Source organism: Caretta caretta, chromosome 13 (assembly GCF_965140235.1).
Source record: "Caretta caretta isolate rCarCar2 chromosome 13, rCarCar1.hap1, whole genome shotgun sequence".
NCBI classification, from domain to species: domain Eukaryota; kingdom Metazoa; phylum Chordata; order Testudines; family Cheloniidae; genus Caretta; species Caretta caretta.
Window position 1 is genome coordinate 11821231 of NC_134218.1, and position 24374 is coordinate 11845604.

The following is a 24374-nucleotide window of genomic DNA, read 5'->3' on the forward strand; positions in this document are numbered from 1 at the left end:
TAGTTCTGAAACGTGCACTTCATGTATAAATTTTAGTCTGGTTGGGAGACTAAAGAGAATCCCCAAGCTTTGCATAATAAAAAATGATTGTTCTCCCAGATTTTCAACAACTTTGTTCATGAAACCAAAATGATTTTCCTCCATCTTCAGCAGGAAGGCCATAAAGAAAAAGAGAGGAATGTTTTGACTCAATGATCCCTTGTGTTTCAGACAGCTGATCCTGATATTAGAACTCTACAACCCCAATGATGTGTATGACTACTTAAGGCACATTGCGTTAACTCTCTGCTCCGATAAAGTATCAGAAGTCAGGTGGATCTCCTTCAAACTGGTAAAGGATTTTACTTTTTCTTGCAAAAAAGATTTATGAAAAATGTATTTAATAGCAACACATTGACTTGAAAAGTTTATTGAAATTATATGGTAACAACAGATATTAGGAACACAAATATGTTTCAACTAGATCTGGTCAAAAAATGAAGAGACAGTTTTTCATGAAGTATTGTGAAGTAGTTTCTGTGCTCCAAATGGTTTTGGGTTTTTTTGTGTTTTAATTTCAATTTTGAAAATTTACAAATTTTGAAAAAAGTAGTTTTTTCATTTAAAAAAAATCTTGTTTCAAAAATAAATTGGACCAGCTTTAATTTCAACATCTTCCATGTATGCTCAATTTTTTTCTTGGCACAATACAATTATACATGCACTTTTGCAGAGACAAAAGTGGTGTGGAGAAAGTAAATAAGGAAGTGTTATTTATTCCTTCTCATAACACAAGAATTAGGGGTCACCAAATGAAATTAATATGCAGCAGGTTTAAAACAAACTAAAGGAAGTATTTCTTCACACAACGCACGGTCAACCTGTGGAACTTTTTGCCAGAGGATGTTGTGAGGGCCAGAACTATAATAGGGTTCAAAAAATAACTAGATAAATTCATGGAGGATAGGTCCATCAATGGCTATTAGCCAGGATGGGCAGGGATGGTGTCCCTAGCCTCTGTTTGCCAGTAGGTGGGAATGAGCGACAGGGAATGGATCACTTGATGTTTACCTTTTCTGTTCATTCCCTCTGGGGCACCTGGCACTGGCCACTGTCTGAAGACAGGATACTGGGCTAGATGGACCTTTGGTCTGACCAAGTATGGCCGTTCTTATGACAAAAGATGAAGTTCTGGCCCCACCTGAAGTCAGTAACAAAACTCCAATTGACTTCAATGAGGTTGGGATTTCATGCAAACTTTTTCAGGTGCATTTTTGCAAAGGCAAAATCAGAGGCTCCCGAGCAACATGGCTTAAAAAATTCTCGCTCACAGTCTGTTACATTAGAACTCTGTTTGTTTGTGTTTTTTAAATTGTGGCTCAATAAAAGTTTACAGAATGGGCTGGGCATTGTGTATATTGAGTAAATACTAATTTTACAAATCTTTAAGTCTGCTAAATACATGGTTAACCAACAGAACTTTAAAAAAAAAAAAGACATATTTCAAGATAAAGGGGGAATTTTAATGTATGTACCCAGGTCTGTATGGACTTTTATTTTTAAACTTACTGATAAGAATATATATGTATAAAAGAGATTAAGGAAAACCTAGTTCTTTTTTTAAGTCCGCCTAACTCGTATGTACAGAACGACGGGAATACAAAATGAAATCCTGACTACTTACTATAATGTGATGTGCTGTAGCCCTGATAGTATGTAATGTTGCACATCGTGTGGTGGTGAAGTATTAAACTGCACTTGGAAGATGTGCCTGCTTTGAGGGGAAAGCTGAACTCTGAATTTCCCTCTGATCTTTTCACAGGTTGTGGCAATACTACAGAAGTTCTATGCAAATAATGCAAGTGCGTTGGGATTAAATTTCATTAATGAGCTTGTAGCAAGGTTCCGTCATTGTTCCAAGTGGATTGGAAGACAAGCTTTTGCCTTCATTTGTCAGGTTAGATTGCCTTTTTACATGTATGGGTGTATCTACAAATTGAGAGGATTCATAATGCTGGCAGGAATGGCTTTCAGAATTGGTAAAGGAATATAGAGCCATTCACCTCCAGAGTATTTAAGAACTATTCCAAATCAGTAATGAGTGAAAGTCATTATCTTCTCAGGGTGGTTCAGTGGCTTGTGTGAACTGACATGTCCAAATCACAAAAGCAAACCTCAGAAGTAGCACCCTCCCTTGTCAGCAGTCTTGGCAACAAAGCAAAATATAGATGAGACTGAAACCAAGCTGTGTTTTGTGAAATCCACCTAGACTACTGGCAGGATCGTGCTTAGACAGGGACTATACAGTTCACGTGTGCTCTTTGAATTAGTGGTGGTTGCTGGGTGCCCAGAGTTGGTGGAGAACGGGTATGTCTCTAAAGTGACTAAACTTGTTTGCTACAGAGAGGAGGAGGAGGGGGAGTGGCCATTGACTGCCCTACTCTTCAGTTTGGTGGTCAATACTAGTCCATGAAAAGGCCATACGTCATTTTCTTTTAGCCAGGGAAATTTATTCATACTAGTAGTTAGTTGTAAGGCAGTGGGAAGAGGAGAGGCAAAGCCAAGGTGTTAATGATTCCCAGAATAAAAATTGTAAGTAAGTCCACTGCCTTCGTTGGGCCAACTTTAAATGAATCCTGACATCCTAAATTCATATCTACACAGGGTAGAAGGACCAAATGATACTTATCCTTGAGTGAATCAATCAGATACTTTTCTTGTGGTGTCCTTCCAAAAACTTCCAGGGGAAGGAAGGGCCATTAAAAGAAAAAATATATTCAAGTAACCTCCCCTTGTAAATGTAAATTTAGGCTGCGTGTGTGGAACAATTATACATTTGTGAGTTAGGAATACATCTGAAATAGACAGCCAGATAACTAACATTTTTTAAATACAAGCTAAACTTGAGGCAAGTTGGAAAGGAATCAGAGATAATTGTTTTTGTTAAAGATACACTGATTATTCGCCTTGCTTTATCTTCTGTTCTGCTCTTACCTCCACAGGCTGTAGTAGAAGAAGAGTGTATGCCTGTTGACCATTTTGTCGAACACTTACTTCCCAGTCTTTTAAGTCTTGCTTCTGATCCTGTGCCAAACGTAAGGGTTCTGTTAGCCAAGGCTCTAAGGCAAACGCTGTTGGAGAAAGGTATGCTAAACTAATTCCTTTGATGTAAGAACTAATTTCTCATTAATTCCATCATTTCTGTAACACCGCAGCTTTTCACAAATTGGCTTGCTCAGCTGATCAAAAGAATGTTCAGATTTACGATATAATGATATAACAAAGGTAGAAACTAGTACACTATAATTTAGGGATCCTACATTTAAATTCAGCCTGTGCAGTGCTTGATATCAGTTAGTTTGCAAAAAGAACGCAGGCTTCTTTTTCCTTTCAAAAAGTTTTTTTTTCTGCTAGCATTAAAAGGCTACTGTATATCCTCTGTGGTTTGTCACCCTTTTGTGATTTTGACATAATACAACAGATGTGATATTCTATTCAGTGGAAGGCAGTTGAATGCTTATTTATAGTGGGAAAGTCGCATAGCATGTTATATAAATTATTTAAGGCAGGAGTTCTCAAACTTCATTGCACCGCGACTCCCTTTTGACAACAAAAAATTACGATATGACTGCAGGACAGGGGACCGAAGCCTGAGCCCACGTGAGTCCCACTGCCCCAGGGGGCAGGACAGAGCCAAAGCCCTGAGCCCCACCACCCCAGGTGGGAAGGGGGTTAAAGCCGAAGCCCAAAGGCTTCAGCCCCAGCCAGGGGCCCTGTAACCTGAGCCCAACCGTCCAGGGCTATATCCCTTGGGCTTCGGCCCTGGGCAGTGGGGTTTGGGCTTTGGCCCTGAGCCCCTGCAAGTCTAAGCGAGCCCTGGCGGCACCATTGAAATGTGGTTGTGACCCACAGTTTGAGAAGCACTGACTGAAGGCTAAGAAGAGACATCAGTAAATTATAGGTCCAAAGAGGAGATGCTTTTGAGAAATTCAGAGGATCAAAATAAATGAAAGGAATTGTAATCGGATGTTTAAAAGGTTCTGCACAAACTCCGTTTGCTATATTCATCAACTATTTCTCAATTCTAGAGAATGAATAGTATAACGGCCTTGTTTGCAAATATGGTCACTCATCCACTCCATATGCATATTCCTGTATTTGTTTTTCAAAACATCCAGGCCACCTCTGATATATGCCTTTTTATAAAGGGAGTCACCCTTCTCCATTCCTCACCAGAATCAGTTATGTCAATGGGAGTATTTTGATAGTACTAAAAAAAAAAAAAAAAAAAGAACATGGCAGCCTGCCAGTTTTCCTTTCTTGCTGGTACGTTTCCACTTGGGGGCCAGCAAAAGCAAAGAACCACTTATAGAAATATTGAGTATTCAACATAGAGCTCTCCCTTTGCCAAGTCCTTAGCGAAAGAAATTAAGAAAAAAACACAGCCTTCTTTCTCAACTTCCGTGGACTTGCTTTAGCTTCCCCAGGGAAGCTAGCCTCGAAGTTAGACATACTTCTCTGGATGAGGGAAGACCCTAACACTAATCCCACCATGTCCATTGTGTGATCTGCAACTTTAAATTTAAAAAAAAAAAAAGCAAAGCTTCATTCCCTCTCTTCTGGCAAAGGGTAAGAATAATTTTGTGATGTGCCTGAAGTGTACAGTACAGCACAACTCTGAATAAAACTGTTTTTCCCCCCCTCGCCTTTTTTCCCCCTTCTTGTTCTAGCTTATTTTAAAAGTGTTGGCAACCCTCATCTAGAAGCTGTGGAAGAGACTGTTCTAGCTTTACAGTCGGACAGAGACCAAGATGTGTCTTTTTTTGCCACTGTAAAACCAAAACTGAACAATATGGACATGACTTCCCTTGAAAAACAAAACTAAACTGTTCATCTGCTACAAACCCTGAACATCACAATGGTGACACACTTCATGTTCTTGGAGGAACATGGAACCAAGCAATTTATTGCCTCCCTGGTCTGAGAGAAAAGGGCTTGTTGAAAATACCATTATCTTCATTCAGTGACCACTTTTGTATCTACAGCTGTGCATCAGATGGGATGACTACATTCAAACGTTTGTTCTTTTCCTTGTAAACATGGATTGTAACTCATCTCTACAAAAGGTCCAGTGTTGTAAATATCCTCTTACGAAGTTGCACACATACAGCATTTCAGTATCATCCGTTACAGTAATATATTTTTAAATACTGTATTTTAAAAAAATCCAGTAATAAAGCAGTTTGCTAGAAACCCCTCTAAGCTTGTAAGTTTAAAAACCTGAAGTTAGTAAGCTTGTGTGTAGATGCTTTACCCCATTTTATTGTGGTTTTTATATTTTTTGTTTATAGTACTGCATTTTATTATTTACCTGAAAAAATGTATATATGTGAATAGCTCCTGAAACTTGGCAAAAGAATTCAAAAAATTTGAATCCCACACCAGTGAGACTCATCTAAGCCATTTTACGTTATACAACACAGGTGGTTTGTTGGAACTAAAGCATGGCTTACTTCTACTTTTAACGTACATGTGATGTTTTTTAAAATCAGGGCTTGACTTTCTCTGTATATTGGGGCAGTTTTTATTACTTTGTCTTTTGTAAACTGTATTATTATTATTTAACATTTTTTCTCACTTCCTGCTGTTAATCCTTGGTCTCCTTTTCTCACTGCTAGTACTGATGGGTGTGTAATATACATGGACTGTTAACTTCCCAAACTGGAAATTGCTAATTCTGCCCTAGCAAAGTTCATTTCATTCAAGGCACTCAAAGGTCACAGATTAGAGGTTACTTCTTATTGCAGAGACTTCATGTATAAATGCTCTGCAAAGTGTGTAAGTAGGGATGCATGTGTATGGGAGTGCATCACATATGTACACGCACACACACCTGTGACTTGAAAAACACTGTATCTGGTTCAGCATTCAGATCCCTGGGAATCTGTCTCTCTGTACTGTAATGACAGAGAAAAATTCTTATGTTGTAGTCTCTGTATGTTTCCATATAGTGCAGATTTCCAGAGTACAAAAGTTGACCTATTTTACTTTACAGATTTGGTTTGTAGTCTTGTAGCTGTTGTCATGATTCTTTGGATTGGATGTAAACAAAAAATGAAATGTGAAAAACCAAGATTACATTACAGTATATTGGATTCTTCTCATATCTAAACAGGAACTTCGGTAGAAAAAAGTAGGATGAAATCCTCTTCACTAAACCTGGCAGTTTTGCAAAATAGTCACTTAAGCTAAAGAACTGATTCTCTTTGTTGGGCCCTGCTTATTTCAGCTCTGCCTTCCCGTGTACAAAGACTTGAACTAACATAGGACCTGATCCGAAACCTATTGAAGACAATGGGCTTTGACTCAGAACAGCAGCCTTGCAGTATATATACTGCATTATGGGGAAATGGATCTCATTTAATGACAAGTAAATTACTGTGTCCAGCATTTGCTTAATGTGTAAACAGACCAGTAAAAGAATAGTTCCTTCCACTTTATTTCATTGTTATAACATGAATTACTTATATTGTCTGGAAGTTAAAAATACTCCTCTTAAAACTGGATTGTCATCCTCATAGCAAGTAGCTTTCCCAGCCTGATATGTGTATGTTTTTTTGAGTGTTTAATTTTGTATAAATATTTACCAAACTAGTTTTGCATTATAATGTATAGTATTTGTAATAAATCGTTTGCTTGCAAGACCATAAGATGCTTTTAGAAACTGTAGGCGGAAATATATTGTTGCTATTTCAGAAAACAGTTTAAAATCTGTAAATTCCACAATTTCCACCCTTAATTTTTTTATATAATTTAAAACAAATGCCTCTTCAATGCAAACCAATTTTTTATGACTGCAGTTTCTCAGCAAAAAAAATGCAAGTTAGTTTTTTTGTAGTTTTAATATCTTTTTCTAATGCTAACATTATACTAATATTTTTTAAACAGTTCAAATTTTCTAAGATTGTTCTAACCAGGTTTTATTTTTGTTGACTATTAACAGGTCGTTAAATTTCTCAGCACTGATCATAAAGTTTTTAAGTGTACATAGATATGTTTTAAACGTACTGTATATAAACTGGTTACTTTGAACATTAATACAACCCAGCTTTCTGTTTCCGTAATCATCTTAAAAAGTTACCTTGTCCTGCAATAACTTACTGGAAAATACAAACTTCTGTGTGTTTATGGAAAGTTGGGATAGTTTTTCGTGATGGTATTCTTAGACTCACTTGTAAACCACAAACTAAGGTCACTAAATGCCATAACAAAAATTTATGTTAAATCTTTTTTTGGCACCTTTCTAACTCCAGAAATTCACGTCCATTTTAAATTATGTGATTTTTGGGTTGTGTTGTTTTTTTTTTTAGTTGAATTTTTAAAAGCTCTTTAAAACTCGATAGTTGCATGCACTAGAGGGGACAACAGATCTTCCTTTAACTTCAGACAACATGCAGTTCTATTAAACTGGCTCACTTTTTCCAAGGTGTGCATTTTGTTTTCATTTTATACTGGAAATATGACTTCAGCATGACTAAAGACTGCACTTTACCACTCACACTAGACAGATGGTTGCAATGAAGATTAAAGCTGTGTATTCACCTGCAATTCTCTGGGCTGTTTAAATTATGCAAAAACTGTATTTTGAAAGCCAAATGGAGCAAAGTGAGGTAGTCAATCCACTTTTGCAAAAGCAGCAAGAATATCACTCTAAAACACTTTTGGCTAAGGGATATGAGAATAACATTAGTGGTGCAATATTGCTTGGATGCTGTAGAAAATTATCAGGCACTTGTAATCCAAAGCATGTTAGTCATGTTGCTTAGAATTCAGACTCACTGTATCCACTATATATGATACACTCTTGGCAACTAACAGGATTCTGCCCTAGTGGCAGCTGTCATCTATAAACAGTGTTGTTTAGAGCCCAAATAAGTGGAGACACTCTGGAAGTGCCACTGATTAGCCAGAATATAGAAGCTATGTAACTTTCTATTGTATTTATCTCAATAAATCTCATGTCTGTTTTATGAAATGTCTGTGGTAATTGACTCCTGTCATAAATAGCATATACAATTTGTTTTCTTCACCTGCTTAAAATACAAGTTCAGTACTTGGGGTTATAAAGTGGTAATTACGTGGTTAAAAATAAGCCACGAACAGCTATTGACTAACAAGGAAAACAGGAATATAAAATACCCTAGTGCATGCGTGCAACATGGCAAAGTTAATGTTGCTGTAGGAGCCTTAATAATGGAATTTCCTCACTTTTCTGTGCTTGGTTTCTTAATGTTGCATCAGTGCTAAGTTTTCCATATAAGAGACTAGGGGCCTGGGAGAGTGGGGAAGGAAAAAGGATGTCACAGGGTCCATTCACTGCTAGGGGCACCTCCTCCTGGCCCATCTGGGGTTTAGCTCCTTCCACGTGCTGCCCCCTCCTCTGGTGGTCCCTCAGCCCAGCTTCTTCTATCACCCTGCAGCCCCTCTTGCTCCAGGAACTGCACCTGCCTCTCTGCGACTTGGCCTTCTGGCCATGTCACTGTGTGTGTTTCCCACTTCAAGGGCATCAAAGTTTTTCCTCAGTGCCAGTCTCAGGCAGTCTTCCCATTCATTCCCCCATGCTGCCACTTCCTCTGTGGCTGGCAGAGGAACCTGGGCCTGCCCTCTATTCTATTAGAGGGTTCCAGCTCAGGGACCCTCTAATGAGCAGCCAAGGTCTGTTCTCTCCTGGACCTTCCTATCTTTCCCTGAGCCCAGGCACTTCTTGTTCTGATCCACCTGAGCCTCATCCTGCTTCCTGGCTCCTCCTCCAGGTGCAGCTTAGGGAGTTAATTGGCCCACCTAGCCACCTTAACCCTTCCAGGGCCTGTGGGGGTGGATACCCCATCACAGGGGGGATGCTGGTTATTAATTTTCACCCATCTCCGTGCTGCTCTCTGCCTCTCAAGGTCTGTCATCCTTTCTCCTCTTTTTCACCTCCCCTAGATCCCTGTACCTTCTCATAAATGAGTTGAGAAGTCCCATACTTCTCCCTAGCTCTTACTTACCTCTCCTGACCCCAACCACCTCTGTACCTGTCTCCCCTTCTCAAGGTGCTCTCCTGCACTGCTTCCCCAGCTCTTCCCTGGATTTGTACGCACAGTTCCCTTTTGTCCTCTTTTGGGTTCCTCACCTAATGTGCTCCTATGCCCAGCCTCAAGGTCCCTCTGTGTCTATTCCCCACTCCTGCCTTCACCAAAGAGCAACTCTTCTTCCCTTCTCCTCCCTCACATTCCTCCACATGATCATAAATGATAAATCTCAACATGTCACCCCCACCCTCTAGGAGGAAGGAGGAAACGAAGCTGTGGCTGGGACTCCTCCCCAGCTGTCTCAACTGCTGCCCTTTGAGGTTCCGGCCTTCGTTCTGTTCTGAGCAGGAAGGACCCCAGTCCTGCAGAGCAGAGACTTGGGGCTTGTCTACGCTGGCACGTTTTTGCACTGTAAAGCAGCTTTTTGCACTCAAACTGCGGAGATGTACACACTGCCCAGCCACTTTGTGTGCAGAAAAACCACCTCGACAGGAGTCCTAAGGCTATTTGCACAGAGGCTCCGGCACTCTGTTGCCAGTGTAGACACTTGATTGCTTTCTGCGCTGTAATTGGCCTCCAGAGTCATCCCATAATGCTTCAAGTGACCGCTCTGCTCATTGTTTTGAACTCAGCTGCCCTGGAGACATGCGCCCCCAGCCCCCCTTTCAAAGCACCTTTTCTGACAACCCTTGTGTGCTGTGCTGATCCGCTCCGGGACACAAAGCAGACCATTAATGTGGAGTGTTTGTGCTGTGTGTGCGTGCGTGTGTGCTTCCTGCCACTGTACTTACAAGACCGCATGCTGACATACTGTGTCCCCCAAAACACACACTCACTCTCCCCCCTCCCCCCCGCTTCAGTTGAAAAGCAGCTGGCAATGTTGTAGGATGCCCATGGAACAATGGGATGGGGAAACCTGCATCATGTGATGCTGTGCCTGTCCCATGAGGCATTGCAAACACTTCCCAAAGCACCCTCCAGCCAGTTGCACAGTGGGATAGTTACCATAATGCACTGCTGTCTTTGCCATTGCAAGAGCTGCTAATGTGAATAAGCTCCAGCATCACAAGGAGCACAGTGTGGACACGCAACAGCCGTTTAATTCCAGCGTTTTAATAAAAGTGGTATAACTTGTGGCACAGAAACTTGCTAGTGTAGACATACCCTTAGATGCAGCCTTCACCCTGCTCCCTAGTGAACATCTTCGTACAAAAAGAAGGAAAAGAGTTGGCTGAGTTACTGCTTCCAGCAGGCTCATTCCCTTTCCCCTTCCTTGGCTGCCCTCCAGCCAACTAAAAGCTCTTGTCACCCTTGGTGAAAGTTGAGGGGGTCAAGACTGAGCAAACAGGCCCCCCTTTAAAATCACTGCATGTACGCTGATAGCTTCTCTGAACGTATGTACTATGATGACACACCCATGCCACTGTGATTGCTACATGACATCATACTTAAGCTGCCTACCTAGCTATTATGTCACATGTATGGTGTACATCTGAGCCACATCCTTCATGCTGCCCAGATGTACTATGACGTGCTAATGCTGCCCAGGTAACTTCACCTGGAGGGTGTTTAAGAGCAACGGCCATTGGCAGGAGGAGGGAGTGGCCACCACCAGGTCCAACCACAACCTTTAGGTAGTACTATGTTTTGGTTCAACCCAAGCTCCAAGCGGGGAAATACCCACAAAGTGGCCCCGAACAGCAGCTTGCCCCCCAGGCTATTCAGCATCAAACTCCACCTGGCTGAAACTAGTGAGACCTTCCAGTTACCCGGGTGCTACAGCGACTTGACTGTGTTGAAGCTGAAGCACCATCTGGAGCTGCTGACTGGTATCCCCCTGCATTTCCAACGCCTCCAGTACCTGGATGAAGGTGGGGACTTCTACCATCCTGGGGGGCTTCAGCCTGGGTTCCTTGCTACATCGGGCGTCCCCAGTACCTGCTTTAAGGTCAGGGGCCACCTCTGCCAATTCCAGTGACATTAGTAGCCAGATGAAGATCCCAGATCTTCTTTCCTTTTTCCTACTCCATTCCTGGAACCCATCTCTTGTTTCAACCCTTAGTATTCCCTCCTCCAGCCCTGGGATCCCCTGCAGGGCTTAGAAACCCCACTCACCCATGGCTGCTTGGGAGCTTTCCCCGATGGGTGCCAGGGCTGAGCTCTCAAGTTTGGCAGAATTTAACCTTTCACTATTTTTTTTAATTGCTTAGTGCTTAAGGCTGTGGTGAAACCCTTCCAGTGTGAACATAGTGCAAACTGAAGCAGGGCCCTCTTCTTGAGTCTGCAGAAAGGCAGCTCAGAGCTTTGCCAAGCTGCAGCAGAGTGAAAATAACAAGATTTCTGGTCAGTTTCCCTGCTGCTCTTTAGAACCCAGTGATAACTGTCCAGAGTTACTTTTGCTGCCGGACTTCATATTTTTGGACAGTTTATATAAATGTCTGTCAGGGATCCCTTTCTCAAAACCCACCTATACCTTACCACCTATTTCCTTTTCTCCCAGACCCCTTTGTTTTTAGAATAAAAAACAAACAGTTGTGTGCAACACACGTGCACCAGACACACACATGCTCTGTATATATTTTGATTGTATCCCTCTTTACCTTTTACCCTCCCCCAACCATTCCACCTTTCATATTTTACGTGTCGTCTTAGGCCGTGATCCTTCAATGAGCTCTGTGTTGAAATGGGTCTACTTACATGGAGCTTTTTGCAGAATCGGGACTTTAGATTACAAACTATTCCAGGCAGGGAGCCTGTGTTTATGTTTGTACAGCACTTACGCAATAGAACTTTGATCCTGGATGGTGCATCTGGGTGCTATTGCGACCTATTTCTTAAACAATAAATGAGCGAACAGCAAAGCCAGATCAAAGTTCTGTTTACTAGAGAAAAACCAAGAGATTTTCAAATGGATGATATCTACCATATAATGGTCTCGTAGTGAGGGAATCTCTTCAGTTGATGTGCATATTCATTTCTCTCTTAATAACCCAGTTCTTTGCAAATGCTATCTTGACTTGTCGTTTTTCATTCCCTCCAGTAGATCTGCCAGATGAGTCTACGTTTAAATACAATGATATTGTCCCTGGCGGAACAATTACTATACGCGTCTGGCGACAAGATGGCTGGGGGCTTCTCGTGGCAGCTGCTGCTGGAGGAGATATTGCCCAGGTTGATTCCATAGCTTTTGTAAATGATGGGTCTGCTTTGTGCAAACACTGTAAAAGGGGGATTGTTAAAAGATTCATGTACTAGGTGAATATCTTCAGAGAGCAGCAAGTAGTGGAGAGGCTGTATCTGGGGTCCTAGGTCAAAAACCAATGGGGCGATCTTGAACACCTGCTAGTAGTAAAACCCAATGAAAGGTTGACCGCAGTAATACACCAGGTCCATTTCTGAGGGAAGTTTATGGACAACTGGGAATCCAAAGAGGATGAACAGCTTTGTGAAGGAGGGAAGAAGTTCAGGGGAGAAGATCTTTGATGCTGTTGGTTCACTTTAGCAGCCAGCCCGCTTCTTTTGTTAAGCTATGGCCTTAGTTGTAGTGGGCTTCCTTTTGTCACCACTACAATTTGGCTTTATTTTTGGTAGTGGTATTTCCCAATTCTTTTTTCTGCCCACAGTCATGCTACTGTTTGATCAATATACTGCCACATGGGAGAGTCTTTATTTTTCTCATTGCAAATTGCCACTATTTTAAATATCTCTTCTCTTCAGACACTTTTTACCACCATGCTTTTCCTGGGGGCAGCAATAACAATAATGCTTAGCACTTTTCATCCATATATCTCCAAGTGCTTTAAAAAGGTGATTAAACTTTATCACAGTTATAGCTAGGGAAACTGAGGCACACAGGATATGTGAGTTGCCCAAAGTCATGTGAGTCAATGGCAGAGCTATGAATATAACCTCTCTCACATGGTCCTTTATCCACTGACTCCCGAGTAGAATCATAGAATCATAGAATATAAGGGTTGGAAGGGACCCCAGAAGGTCATCTAGTCCAACCCGCTGCTCGAAGCAGGACCAATTCCCAGTTAAATCATCCCAGCCAGGGCTTTGTCAAGCCTGACCTTAAAAACCTCTAAGGAAGGAGATTCTACCACCTCCCTAGGTAACGCATTCCAGTGTTTCACCACCCTCTTAGTGAAAAAGTTTTTCCTAATATCCAATCTAAACCTCCCCCACTGCAACTTGAGACCATTACTCCTCTTTCTGTACAGTAAGTACAGTAGGCTAAGGACTACTTCAAAGTTCATGAAGCTTCCAAAATCAATGGAAGGGAGGGACTGATGTAGCAAAATCTGCACCTTCTCCACAATTCCTGGGAGTTCCATTGGTCTGCAGTCATACTATCTTGAGCTGTGATCTTTGACTAGCTAAGTAGGCTTTGGCTGGGTCAGTTCTGAGGTGGGAGATCTCTGTGGAACACATGGTCTTCAGTGATTCAGAAGATGGCATTCTTCTCTCTGGGCTTAGTACTGAACCAGGGTCTGAATTAGAGGGTAATGTGCTGTAAACTCAAGGTCCTGACTAGCTGTGGTCATGAAATATCCCATGGCATGTTAGAAGGGCTCTTTACCCAGTTGTCTTGGCTAATTACATTCTGCTTATCTACGTTTCCACAACTGTTTGACATGGATACATAGGTGTACTTCACTTCCTGTCCTACACTGTTGTGTAATGTTGCAATACACTGGTAAGCAGCTGCTATGTTTTGAGCCAGAGGCGGCTGTATTTCACTGTTAAGTAAAGTGAAGTTGGTTATAGTGTATATGTCAGTTTGAAGGCCTGATTCTATGTTCCTTGTGCACCCAAAATTCCTACTGATCCTGTATTGGCTGTGTGGGCAACATAGGAGTGGGCCACAAATGCTATGGTGTCTTTTGAGATGAAACATGCAGTGTATTATTTAATACATTATACTTTCAGCTGGTCAAAAAAAATTCTGTTTAAAACTTTTTTTTGACCAAAAATTGGGTTTTCAACTCAACGACCCTGAGAGTGCCATGATACATTACCTCCCTTCACCAAGAGGAGCGATGATGGTGCATCATGGGAGATGTAATCTGACCAGGGAATCCAGCCTATTGAGGAGAATGGGAGCATGAGGCACCTAAATTACGTCTCTCATGAGACACCATGGCAGCATTTCAGAATTGAAATATTTTGGCTTTTGATTTTTCACCAAAAACTCTAAAGCTTTCTATGGAGGTGGATGGGAGGGGAAATCTTTTCTGATCTGCTGTAATTATAATTCTACCTACCAGAAGACCTGAATACCCAAAGTCTCTTCTAGATCTTGGTTTTGTTTTGTTTTTTTCTGGTTCCAGTGCACAGGCAGCTGCCTAGCCAAGGGTCACTTTAAGTTTAGAATGTAAGAGCCTGTAGTTTGAGTCTTTATAGGTATCTACACACTTTTAATATTGAAATTGATTGATTGAATAATCAGTCAGTATTTGTGTGATGTTCTCGTTTATTTCGCCAGCTGCTACGTTTAGGAGTTACAAAGGGCTCCACATGCAGCACTCCAAATTCACAGTTACTGGGACCAGAAGAGAAAAAGAAATGGATCGCGCACCGAGCATTTGTGGCATTGTACATTGCCAGCCACAGAGGCCACATTGCGGCTGTAGAATTTCTTCTGGAAAATGGTAATATTCGTTAATTTTCAAGGGGTCCTTATGATCATCTAGACAGATTTCCTGCATAAGGCAGGGGTAGAATTTTCCCCAGTGATTCCTGAACCAAGCCAAATGACTTGCGCTTGAACTAAAGCGGGCAACTTTTTGAAAGGCATTCAGCTGGGAGGAAGAATCCACCCCAGCCCTTGGTAAGCTGTTCCTACAGTTCATGATCCTCAAGGTTTAAAAATAGGCATCAGATTTCCAATTTGGATTTTTCTGACTTCAGCTTCCAGCCACTGAATTTTGTCATTATTTATCATATTTATTCCCATAACACCTGTAGTTACTTTGAGCTTTTGGGTGTCTTCACCAGCCAGGGAAGGGGGAAAAAAGCACCCAAAATTATCCGTTGAAGGCCTGTCCTCAGGGCTTGCTTGGTCACACATAAAAGCAAACCAACTGAAAACCACTAGGCAATAACCCCAGGAGATTTCCCCTGTTGGCAGCCAGCCAGGAGGAGAGAGACACCCTTCCCTTTAGACCCACCTTCCCTTCCCTTTTATACTCTGCCTGAAGCAGCCATGTGACCAGCTGGGACCTGTTAAGTTTGCAGTCTGCAGTACCTTTACATTGTTGTTCTTATTTGCTTAAAATCTGGTATCCTCCTCCCCCCCGCCCGCTCGTTTTCTTTGGAGAACCTGCTAATAGAGACTAAAGAAATGATTTGTTTTTCTACCATCTAACCCATATATATCTTCACTGCCCAGCAGGTCCTATGAAAATTGACAATGAAAATCAGACCAACCAGGGCAGCCCCCTGTAGGGCATATGGAAGATGCTGCACATGTGCTCTTTTTGTGATGGGCTCCCTGGAGTCCTCTTAAGGTGACTCCAAGACTATTGACTGGCTCCTCAAGACTATTTAGCTGTGTTTTTCCCCGCTTACTAAACCTAGTCTTCCTTGTCTCGCCCACAGGCAATCAATATATGGGAAATCACACACTCAGCCATATGCTTTGAAAAGCCAGATGTTTCGTCTCAGGTTGTTTCCATGCTGAGCAAAAGCCAGGCCAGTCAAACACCATTTTTGTATTTTATTATATCTTTATATGACAGTAGGAGTCTGATCCAAAGTGCATTGGGAAAAAATGAGATCCTTTTTATTGGCCTCCCTGGAGTTTGCAGGGTGTATGCCAGCATAATGAGCCTTTCTACTTCAGCTGCCAGTGTGCACTGTGATCCAACCCCTACACTTGCCCATCTGTACTGCATGAGTATTACTCCATCACTGTTTTGCTTCTGGTGAGGTAATCTCCATCATTAAGAGCTGTGCTCAGATCCCAAAGTCTGTTGCTTTAAACTTCAATAAATACTTGACCCCCCCACTGAAGTCAGGCTAGGAACTGCATAGAATCATAGAAGATTAGGGTTGGCAGAGACCTCAGGAGGTCATCTAGTCCAACTCCCTACTCAAAGCAGCACCAACCCCAACTAAATCATCCCAGCCAGGGCTTTGTCAAGCCGGGCCTTAAATACCCCTAAGGATGGAGATTCCACCACCTCCCTAGGTAATCCATTCCAGGACTTCACCACCCTCCTAGTGAAATAGTTTTTCCTAATATCCAACCTAGACCTCCCCCACTGCAACTTGAGACCATTACTCCTTGTTCTGTCATCTGCCACCACTGAGAACAGCTTAGCTCCATCCTCTTTGGAACCCCACTTCAGATAGTTGAAGGCTGCTATCAAAGTCCCCCTCACTCTTCTTTTCCGCAGACTAAACAAGCCCAGTTCCCTCAGCCTCTCCTCATAAGTCATGTGCCCCAGTCCCCTAATCATTTCCGTTGCCCTCTGCTGGACTCTTTCCAATTTGTTCACATCCTTTCTGTAGTGGGGGGCACAAAACTGGATGCAATATTCCAGATGTGGCCTCACCAGTGCTGAATAGAGGGGAATAATCACTTCCCTCGATCTGCTGGCAATGCTCCTATTAATGCAGCCCGATATGCCATTAGCCTTCTTGGCAACAAGGGCTCATTGTTGACTCATCCAGCTTCTCGTCCACTGTAATCTCCAGGTCCTTTGCTACAGAACTGCCGCTTAGCCAGTCGGTCCCCAGCCTGTAGCAATGCATGGGATTCTTCCATCCTAAGTGCAGGACTCTACACGTGTCCTGTCGAGTGCGGGAATTTGTGCCTACCATGAAACATTTGCCTTACACATTTTACTGTCATGAATCTTATAAATGATACATTGATTCAGTTGGGAAAATGGGGTTCTTGACATTAAAGAGACATTAATACAGTTTAACCTTGAGTATTAATAAATGGCGCTGAAGAGCATCTCCTAATGTTTTTATAACATGCCCTCAGCTGTCGCTATTCAGGCTGTAATTACATCAAGAGGTTCTGGTGATCCCATGTAACACAAGAGCAAAGCATGAGTGGTTTACTCATGTCACCAGACTCCCCTAAATGGAAGGACGTTTCTTTATCATCACTGGCACGTCTTACTGAGGAGTTGCTTAGTGGTGAGGAAAAAGATCCAGCAATGCTCTTCCGGTCCAAGGTTCTCACACCCAACCTTGATAAAGATTATCATCCTCCTCACGGATGTTCCCTTCCTGATTATCATCCTCCTCACGGTTCTTCAGCCACCAGGAGTTTCAGAAACTAATCTGGTTAAATAATAATCCTTCATGTGCCCTACATGAAGCAAGGGCAGACTTGGGTGCCCTGAACAGAATACGTGTGTATCAGTTCTCAGACATGATGCTACCCAGAGCCAAGGAAGAGAGAGCATTTGGCCTGTAGATTTGTTAATTTAAATAAGGGTGATTAATTCAAGATCCTTTCTTAAGGAGGATTTAATTTTCACCTTCCTTGAACGTGCAGGGGATGTGCACTCTCCTCTTCTGGCTTATTGGGTTCTGAGTATGCGTTATCGTCTCCGCAGGTGCAGATTTGCATGCTAAAACACCACTGGGGAGGACTGCTCTTCACGCTGCTGCTGTCACGGGCCAATGTGACTGCATTGATCTGCTTCTTAGCTGGGGGGCACAAACTTCTGACCCAGACAATGAGGGACAAAGTGCAGTAAGCCTAGCCCGCCTCTGGGGCCAGAAGCAGAGCGAACGTAGACTGTTCCATTTCCAGTGGCAGCAGAGATAAACTGGAACCATGTCACTCTCACCAAGTTGGAGCTTACATCAGAAGTTGGATTCCAGGACACAGAGTTCTCAGTCACCTGCTAAAATATACATGGGCTAATTTATTTAGTGCTGGTCAGTTTCAGGGGACAGTCAATAATTTTCCTGGAAAGCCACACTTTAAATATTGGGGAGAAAAATCTGTGTGGTTCAGGTACTAAATGAGCTCTTGTGTTGGTGATGCTGCAGCCTTGATGACAGAAGGCTTGACAGCACAGCTCCCAGACACGCTCTTAATTTGTAGGTTATAGGGATCTGGAAAATTGTTACATAGCCATTTCAGCCATTTAATCAATACACTTAGTAGTGAGAGCTCAGACCTGCCTGTGAACTCTCCTTGGAATGCTCAGTGTTGGGGTAATTTTCTGACAGTTGGCACTAGGTTGTGACAGTGTTGTCTAATGGGTAGATCGGGGGCTACAAATTAGGACTCCTAGGTTATTAATTCCGTTTTCCTGCTGACTTGCTATGTAATGTAGGGCGGGTCACTTAAAGCTTGCTTTATTCAGACGTGGGGGTTCTATTCCCATGACTGTATGTAAATCAGGTGTGCAGGCAAGTGGCTAATTATGGTCACTGGTAGGTGCAATCAGGATAATTATGCATGGAAATTAGACAGTCCATTGGGTCCCCAGCTTTTTAAACAATTAGGCCTGGAGGAGGGTGGCTTTTCAAAAGCACCTAAGGGAATGATGTACCCAACTCCCATTGACTTTCAAGAGGTGCTGGGCAACTAACTTGGATGCATTAAGAAAATCCCACTTTACTTTTCTGGGGTCCCATTTTCAAGGACCCACTCCCAGATCTTCCAAGAGCTCTGTTCCCATTTAGGCACCTAAATGAGGGGCAGATTTTCAAAAGCGCTCATCCCCCAGCAGCTCCCATTGAAAACCTGCCCTTCGGGGTCACCAAACAGCTCCAGACCTAGCAGCTTCCGATTAGGCAACAAATGTGGTTTTCAGTGAGAGCTGAGCACTTCTGAAAATCTGGCTCACTGCCTGTTTGCTTGGTCAGCTCTATGCATACCCAGGGTGCTTTATAAATGGTAACCAAGAGATTCATTCTCAGTTCCTTGTGTCCAAGCAAAGTTTTCTTAATTTGCTAAAGGGATAGCACAAAAATTTCCAATTTAAATAGCACGTGAGTGGATTTCAGCATCAATATCTAGGTGTTTGTGGCTGTACTGTCGGAATTTGAGTTGACTCCAGAGTTTGTACCCAGCTCTGCCACAGATTTTACTGCATGTCCTTGCCAAGTTATTTGGGGTGGGATCCATGAAGGGACTGGGATTTGCAACTCGAAGCATCATCATCACCCTAACTTTTAGGCAACTAGTAAATCACAGAAACAACACTGTGATCCACAAAGCCGAATTAGGTGCCTTGGCTCCCTGTACCAGGATTAGGGAGCCCTCTGCTACAGGCAGCAGAGGCATTCTCTGTCTGGCCCAATGACTGTTCACTATGGCTAATACTAAACTACCCTGGGTTCAGTCCCCTTGCTCCAATCACTGGTTCATTATTTATCCACAGGGGAACAATGGAGGGAGTCCCACATCAGCTCAGTTGTTAGAGCACCCTCCTGAGAAGTGAGAGAGGGAGGAGTTGAACCTGGGCCTCTCACCTCCCAGGTGAGTGCTCTAACCACTGGTCTAGCAGTTTCAAGGTGGGTGGTGCTGGCCCCACCTCCTCCTCTGGATTTTGAATGGGGCTTGATCTGGTAGGTGTGCTCAGAAGGCAGCCTAGTGGATCGGTCCTGCACACAAGTTAGGTGACCAAATGTTTGTCTTTCCCTGATTCATTGATCGCTCTGGGGCTTAGTCATCCAGACGCATGAAGTGAGGCAGCAGGTTGCAATGCTCAGAGGCAGGAACATAGAATCATAGAATATCAGGGTTGGAAGGGACCTCAGGAGGTCATCTAGTCCAACCCCCCTGCTCAAAGCAGGACCAATCCCCAATTTTTTCCCCAGATCCCTAAATGGCCCACTCAAAGATTGAACTCACAACCCTGGGTTTAGCAGGCCAATACTCAAACCACTGAGCTCTCCCTCCCCCCCAAAGGTGCCTGGGTAACTTTTTACATTGTAAATGTAGGCACTGAGGGTTTGTCTACACTGCGATAAAAAAACCTACAACACCAAGTCTCAGTAGACTCGGGCTATGGGGCTATAAAATAGCCGTGTAGATGTTTGGGCTGGAGGCTGGACTCTGAAACCCTCCCTGCCCCCCCCCCCCCCCCCGGTGGGGTCTCAGAGCCTGGGCTCCAGCCCAAGCCCAAACATCTATGCTGCTATTTTCTAGCCCCACAGCCTGAGCCCTGCAGCCCGGGCCAGCTGTGGCTGTGCTGTGTCTTTTATTGCAGCAGTGACATACCCCATGTATCTTTAGGTGCCTCCAGGGTTTGGCTGGAGTTTTGTGGTTCACAGGGAACCCAAAAATGGGACTTAGATGCCCAAGTCTAGGGGGTTAGGGATCTTAGCACTTCTGTGGCGCCTACCCCAGAGTCTGATTTCTCAAAGACACTGAGCTCTGGCACATTTCATCGATTTCAGAACCTGCCTTGCCCGCTCATTCCTTCTAAACATCAGGCCCTTAACCTTTCTGTACCATACTCACCCCCTCTGTCAAACAGGGGTACTAATTCTCACCTACTTCACATGACTCTGTGAGGCTTAAATAATGAATGTCTATAAGGCGCTTTAAAAAGCTGTGGGTAAAAGGCAGCGTGTGAGAACAAAGCAGCATTACTGTGCTGTAGACACAAGATGGTGATATGATCTCTCGATCTTTCACACTCGCGTGTGCAGGCGTGCTGCCCCCTCGCCTCGTCCTTCCATCCCAGGGGTAGACCACACTACAAATACGCTGTGGATGGACAGATGCACGGAGAAACCGAACTTATTATACAGCTGAGAGATGTACTTCCAATTTCCAATGCAACTACATCAGCTCAATTTTACTTTATAAACTCAAAAGGCTTCCCCTTCCCCCACATTTAAAATGTGTTTCAACCTCAAGGAAAAACTCCAGGTTTTTTTCAATCCTATTAATAAAAGTTGTACAACAGAAATTGCACAATACGGAATTAGGTGATCATTCTTAAAATTCACAGCAGAGGGCACTCTGGGATTAGACATAACAATACAATAGGTCACACTCCTATTTAGAAACAGGATTATTAGTAAAGCCTCTGAAACCTGTGTTTTCATAGACTCATAGAATCATAGGACTGGAAGGGACCTCGAGAGGTCATCTAGTCCAGTCCCCAGCACTCATGTCAGGACTAAGTGTTATCTAGAGACCCTCCCTGACAGGCGTTTGTCTAACCTGCTCTTAAAAATCCCCAGTGATGGAGCTTCCAAACCTCCCTGGGCAATTTATTTCAGTATTTTGGGTGCAAAGACATCCCTAATATTACATTTGAAATATCAGGGAAGACTTTGATGTTTAAGGAAGCAGACACACTGTTGGTGTAATATTGTTTGCCGTTCATGTTGGGGAAAAACAACTCTTTTTTCCTTCCTTCATTTATGATTCAGGTATATTTTTATTGTTCCTGTCTATTGTAAAACAGAACATATGCTGAGTTTGGGGGAGACTTTCAAAGGCAGCCAGCTCCTATTGACTTTCTGGACCTCACTGACATATGTGCCTGTGAAAATGATATGCGATAAGTTCACATAGCTTCCTGTGTTGTTGCTCTCATGAAACAGTAAATGAGGGTTCAGATTTTTAAAAGACTGGGTGCATAATTTGTACATGGAGTTACCTTGATTCTGGTAAACATTCCATATTGCTTACACCGACCAAGCATAGTTCTAACTATCTGAGCACAGATTTCGACAATCCAAGGGCTGTTCAGCGATGTTCTGTCTTGAAAACAAAAAAATAATTTTAGTAGGAAGTGAGATGGTTTTCTGGAGACCTTTCTCTGTTCACTCTGTTGCTTCAGACTTTATGGTTTAAAAATGCAGTTGTTGTAAAATGGCTGCTGACTGGGAATGTTGTATGATTGACAGTCAATGGCGCTGATACAAAAGATGGTGCTGCCGGCATTTTGTTGAGCAGTTGCATATTCTAAAGAAGAATATACAGCTGGTGTCTCTGGAAGTCCTTTATCCTTCCCTTCTTTTATCAGCATGGACTGTCATTTAATCTACACCCAAGAGCCTAGAAACATGCAGAGGATTTGGATCTGCTCCTGAACCGTTTGTGGTCTGAGGAATGATAGCAGGTGCATTCACCTTTGGTATCAGGAAAGACCAAATGGGGCTGCTGAATCCACAGAATTATCAGCGCCTTTTGCAGGTTTTTTTTAATCTATGGGAAAGAACAAAAATTCTAGCTCAGTGTGGATGAAGGGAACATGTTGCTTGTTTGAAAATTGGGTAGCGAACCATGCCACGATGCTTATCAACACATGAAAAAGAGCATCTCGAGGGGTAGAAATCACTCGAAAGAAAGTGTGTTCTAGTGGCTAGTGAAGGGGCTGGGAGCCTAGGTTTCCTGGTTGCTGTTCTTAGTTCTGCCACTGTTTGATTACACGATGTCAAACACCTGTTCTTGGGTCTGATTTACAAACATCAATGTGATAATGTATAAAAATATACAAATGCATTGTGTGCGCGTGGTACAGCTGTGTACACAAGCTGGTTACCTGTGCAAATGGCAAAGTATATCTCTAACTGGCCATTTATACATGCAAATAACTGATTTGCTAGTGCAGTTATGGTATCAATGTGCAAATTTGACATGCAAATACACATGTATTTTTGCATGCATTCCTTAATCTCTCTCTCCCTTTCTGTAAAGTGGGGATAGTAATGCTGATTTACCCTGCAGGGCTCTTGCGAAGCCTCATTAAAATTTGAAAAATGCTTTGAGATCCCGGGAGAAATGATGTTAGAGAAGGGAAAAGTGAGATGATTATGAACAAGAGGCTGCACTAAAAAAGCCCAAGCCCTAAAACACAGGGTTAGGACAAATGCAATGTCTGCTTTTGCTTCACAATATTAAGAAATATGAAGCAGCTGGTTTCTGCTGGATGTGAAAGGCAATAAGAATGTAAGTTAATAGTAATGACAAGCACAGCAATAACCCATCACACTTCCTCTGTGTTATCAGCTCTACTTTTCCCTGTGTGGGAAGGGCCTCTCATTCCTGGGCTGCCCTTGGCCATCACATTGAATGTTTTCACTAGAAGCTTGATAAAGCGAAGGTTCAGAGATCCTGAAACATCTGACCCCTGCTATTTAGGAATAAAGTTACCTTGAGCAGTAAGTGCCTTACAAGTCTCCTAATTGTCATCCTCCGTGCCATTTGTTGGTGAAATTTTGCAGTGTGTTCTGGCAGTTCCTCCATATGGGATGTCCTAGAGGTTTCTTCTTCATTCCCATCTTCTCCAGAATTACATTTTGATCTTGCTTATATTTGTTGTGTGACCGAATTCCTCTTTTTTGTCCAAATTCCTCCTATGTGGATGGTGCAAGTTAGCAAGGTCTTTTGGCACAGTTGTTAAAATCAGTTGCTCTCTGACCTCAAAAAAAGACTCTCTTAGCTAATGGCATTGCTCAGAGGCTCTTTGTCACAGCCGCACTGACAAGGTAAAGTAAGTGGGATTAGGCCTTAAGTAAATAACAATACACTGAAATTCAAAAGCAAACATAGCTGAAGAACACAATGTCACTGTTGGAGCTGGAAGTTGGCTAAGCTGCATGGGTTAACCCTCCTATGGAGTACTGAGTATGGTACCGTGGAGAGTGAAGCAATGTGGTAGCCTGGCTACAAAAAAGCAGATCTCTCTCTCAGTGTGACGGTGTCAGCTCCCACTTCTCGCGAGAGCCCCCTCTCTGGCTGATGCGCGCCTGCAATCTCAGTTTGGAATGGGGCAGCACCCACCTCTCATGAGCACCACCACCCCGCTTCTGGTCAGATGTGAGCCTGCTTCTTTCTTTGGTCTTTCATTGGGGTGGCACCTACCGCTCGCAAGAGCCGCCCTGGCCAATGGTTCTTTCATTGGGTCTTCAGCGACTCAGCCCTCCAGCTGAGTCACACACACTGTCTCCCTGCTCCTCTTCTGGGGAATACAGTCTCTAGTTCTTGGTCATGCTGCTGGTATGGGGCCACAGCACCAAGCCTTCCTTCCTGGAGAAACTGCCTTCTTTAACGGCTCAAAAAGGCCCATCCCTGTGCCCTCAGTTGGTATGTTCTTTTTGGCAGCCCTCCTGAGCTCAGTGTTTAACCAGACCAGCAAAGCCCATCATGGTATTCTCGCCTGGTCTGGCTAGGTTCTGGGCTCAGTGTGCCCTCACTGACCCATCCATGGTTCTGCTGCTCTTCCAGCCAGCCAGGCACCCAGTTCTTCCTCTTCGAGCTCCAGGCAGCAACTAACTGCTTAGCCGCTGTTGCTTTCTGTCCCCTGATTGGTCACTCCAGCAGCCCCTCTGATTGGCTACTCCCCTGTAGCCACTCTAGGCTGCCTGGAGGAC

General features: G+C 43.2%; 2 protein-coding genes across 4 annotated transcripts in view; both read left to right on the plus strand.

Moving 5' to 3' along the window:
• Window positions 1–8014, plus strand: part of LOC125622092 (serine/threonine-protein phosphatase 4 regulatory subunit 1) — a 39163-nt gene extending 31149 nt beyond the window's left edge. For all 3 annotated transcript variants that reach the window (XM_048819678.2, XM_048819679.2, XM_048819680.2), the window contains 4 exons: window positions 211–331; window positions 1802–1936; window positions 2982–3123; window positions 4710–8014. In XM_048819678.2, the coding sequence (XP_048675635.1) occupies window positions 211–331; window positions 1802–1936; window positions 2982–3123; window positions 4710–4864 (553 nt within the window). In that variant the 3' untranslated portion in view covers window positions 4865–8014. The remainder of the gene's footprint in view (window positions 1–210; window positions 332–1801; window positions 1937–2981; window positions 3124–4709) is intronic.
• A 2678-nt stretch (window positions 8015–10692) lies between these two features.
• Window positions 10693–17847, plus strand: ANKRD60 (ankyrin repeat domain 60). Its single transcript, XM_048819525.2, has 4 exons — window positions 10693–10921; window positions 12091–12221; window positions 14539–14704; window positions 17633–17847. The coding sequence occupies exons 1-4, from the start codon at window positions 10693–10695 to the stop codon at window positions 17845–17847; spliced, it is 741 nt and encodes a 246-aa protein (XP_048675482.2).
• The last annotated feature ends 6527 nt before the right edge of the window (window positions 17848–24374 follow it).

Bases quoted from the DNA above. Each gene is read 5' to 3' on its own strand.
- ANKRD60 (XM_048819525.2), top strand. From the start codon at position 10,693: ATGTTTTGGTTCAACCCAAGCTCCAAGCGGGGAAATACCCACAAAGTG. The intron at 10,922-12,090 runs GTGGGGACTTCT...CATTCCCTCCAG, and splicing joins CCTCCAGTACCTGGATGAAG to TAGATCTGCCAGATGAGTCT. The intron at 12,222-14,538 runs GTTGATTCCATA...TTATTTCGCCAG, and splicing joins CTGGAGGAGATATTGCCCAG to CTGCTACGTTTAGGAGTTAC.